The sequence below is a fragment of the Rhinichthys klamathensis genome, unplaced genomic scaffold, assembly GCF_029890125.1.
Source record: "Rhinichthys klamathensis goyatoka isolate OS25496 unplaced genomic scaffold, OSU_Roscu_1.1 h1tg000019l_1, whole genome shotgun sequence".
Lineage (NCBI taxonomy): Eukaryota > Metazoa > Chordata > Actinopteri > Cypriniformes > Leuciscidae > Rhinichthys > Rhinichthys klamathensis.
In genome coordinates, this window is record NW_026606570.1 from 5,445,107 (window position 1) to 5,447,218 (window position 2,112).

General features: G+C 40.2%; 1 protein-coding gene across 1 annotated transcript; it reads left to right on the plus strand.

The window, feature by feature from the left end:
* Positions 1-1,186: 1,186 nt before the first annotated feature.
* nanos2 (nanos homolog 2) lies at positions 1,187-1,871 on the plus strand. The gene has a single exon (XM_056238326.1). The coding sequence runs from the start codon at positions 1,412-1,414 to the stop codon at positions 1,850-1,852; it is 441 nt and encodes a 146-aa protein (XP_056094301.1). The 5' UTR covers positions 1,187-1,411; the 3' UTR covers positions 1,853-1,871.
* The last annotated feature ends 241 nt before the right edge of the window (positions 1,872-2,112 follow it).

A 2,112-nucleotide genomic window follows, 5' to 3' on the forward strand; every position in this document is an offset into this window, starting at 1 on the left:
AGGCGTTGCGCTTTTTTCGGCTAAGGTTGCAGGCTTGCCTTCAAATGGCTTTGAGTGTGCAGTCGATGGACACTTAGCTATCCCATGAGGCCAAGGGAGGGGATTTAATAATTACTTTTAAGGAAGTAGTGCACCAATTTCGGACGCAGCGAAAGTCACACCTGAGCCCCTGTGCATCTCCGTTGATGAATGAACTAACATTAACAAATATTAATAAATACTGTAACAAATGTTCATGTTAAAACGTGTTACCCATTATTTTTATAGGCTAACTGAAATATTTGGACATTTAACACTTAATTTAACACATAATTACATTAAGATGATTGTAAAGGCTAATCGGGTATCTGCTATGCTGTACATTGGAGGTTTCAGTTTCATTTAAAAAAATATCATATGCAGAAAAGTGTAATTTCATTTTTTTTTATTTCATATTTCTATATTCATATTTTTACATTTAAAACAATAATTTCATAACATTATTCCTGCCACTGTAATTGCAGTGTAAATGCATATAGCCTAAAATAAAATAAATAATTAATAGTAATTTCTGTCAGTAATGCACAATATTTATTTTTCTTATTCAATTCCAGCATAATGCCAACAAACATGTTTATTTATTTAAATAAATAATATGAAAGTTAAAAGTGTACAGTACCTAATTTAAAATATATGTAAGCCTAACTACATTTTTGATGTGTTTTTGGTAACACTTTATTTCGATAGTCCTCTTTAGACATTCTACTAACTATAACTTTGCAGCTACATGTCAACTAACTGTCATTCGAGTAATAGTAGACTATCTGCATAATATTTGCTAACACTTTGTTGTTGGTCCCCCAACAGACATTATACTGACTATAAGTAACTTTGCAACTACAAGTCAACTCATTCTACTAACCCTAACCCTAAAACCTAACCATAACAGTCTACTGACAGACTACAGTCTACTAATACTCTAATCTAATGAGAGTTAGTTGACATAGTTGCAAACTAAGTTACTTATAGTTAGTAGAATGTCTAAAGTGGACTATCAAAATTAAGTGGAACCGTGGTTTTTTTTATGAGAAGACTGACCTTTTTTTTCTAACTTGAGCACCTGCGCCCCAAAAATCCTGTGCACGACCCTGAAAATGTTACAATGTTTAAATGTTTACAGAAAGCAGACAGAGGCGCGTGCACTCAGTCTGGCACGTGCCGCTAATTGATACAACACAATAAACCAAAACGCGATCTTGAACCAGTGACCTTGTGAGGACCTCGGTCAAGCAAGCCTTCCAGGGTTCACGAAAATGGGACAGGTGTTCAACGCCCCAGACAGACCAGACATTCCTGTCTGGAGTCTTTAGACGATTCCCCTATAAATACTGATCAGGGGTCATGGGTGACACACACCTGACTGACACTGGACATGATGCAGCCCTCCTCTCTCACCGATCGCGAGAACACTCTCCCCGCAGCTGACGGGTGTTTCCTCATGTGGCGGGACTACATGGATCTCCGCAAGACTCTGTCGCAGCTGCTGGAGGAGCATCGCGAGGAAAGGCAAGCCGTGACTGCGTGTGTGACCCCCGGGGATCGATTCATGAGCACCGGCTCATCCAGCAGCGCCTCCAGCACTACTTTCTCCTCCTCCAGCCGGGACCACCGGCGTGACACCTGCGGCTTCTGCATAAAAAACGGAGAGAGCGAGGAGGTGTACATGAGCCATAGACTAAAAGCCCGTGACGGACGGATCCTCTGCCCGATCCTGCGGAGTTATGTGTGTCCTTTCTGCGCGGCCACCGGAGACTGGGCGCACACGCGCCAATACTGCCCTCGGAGAAACGCTTCGAAGACGAGCAGGATGTAAACAGATGGACTCTCTCTCTCTCTCTCTCACACACTTTCTTGTTCATGTTAAGCTGAAAGTCTCTTTTGTATGTTGTATGTTTTGAAAATATGTTCAGAAACGTTGTTTCCATATTAATGGTTGAAATGTGTTCCATGGTTCCTTTTAAAATAAAGATATTTTTCTAGTTTATCTAAACCCCGTTTTAATTCTTGTTATTGCTTTGCATTTAATTCCCCATTGTTGTTATGGTTTGGAATTTAATTAGACAGATATCTGAT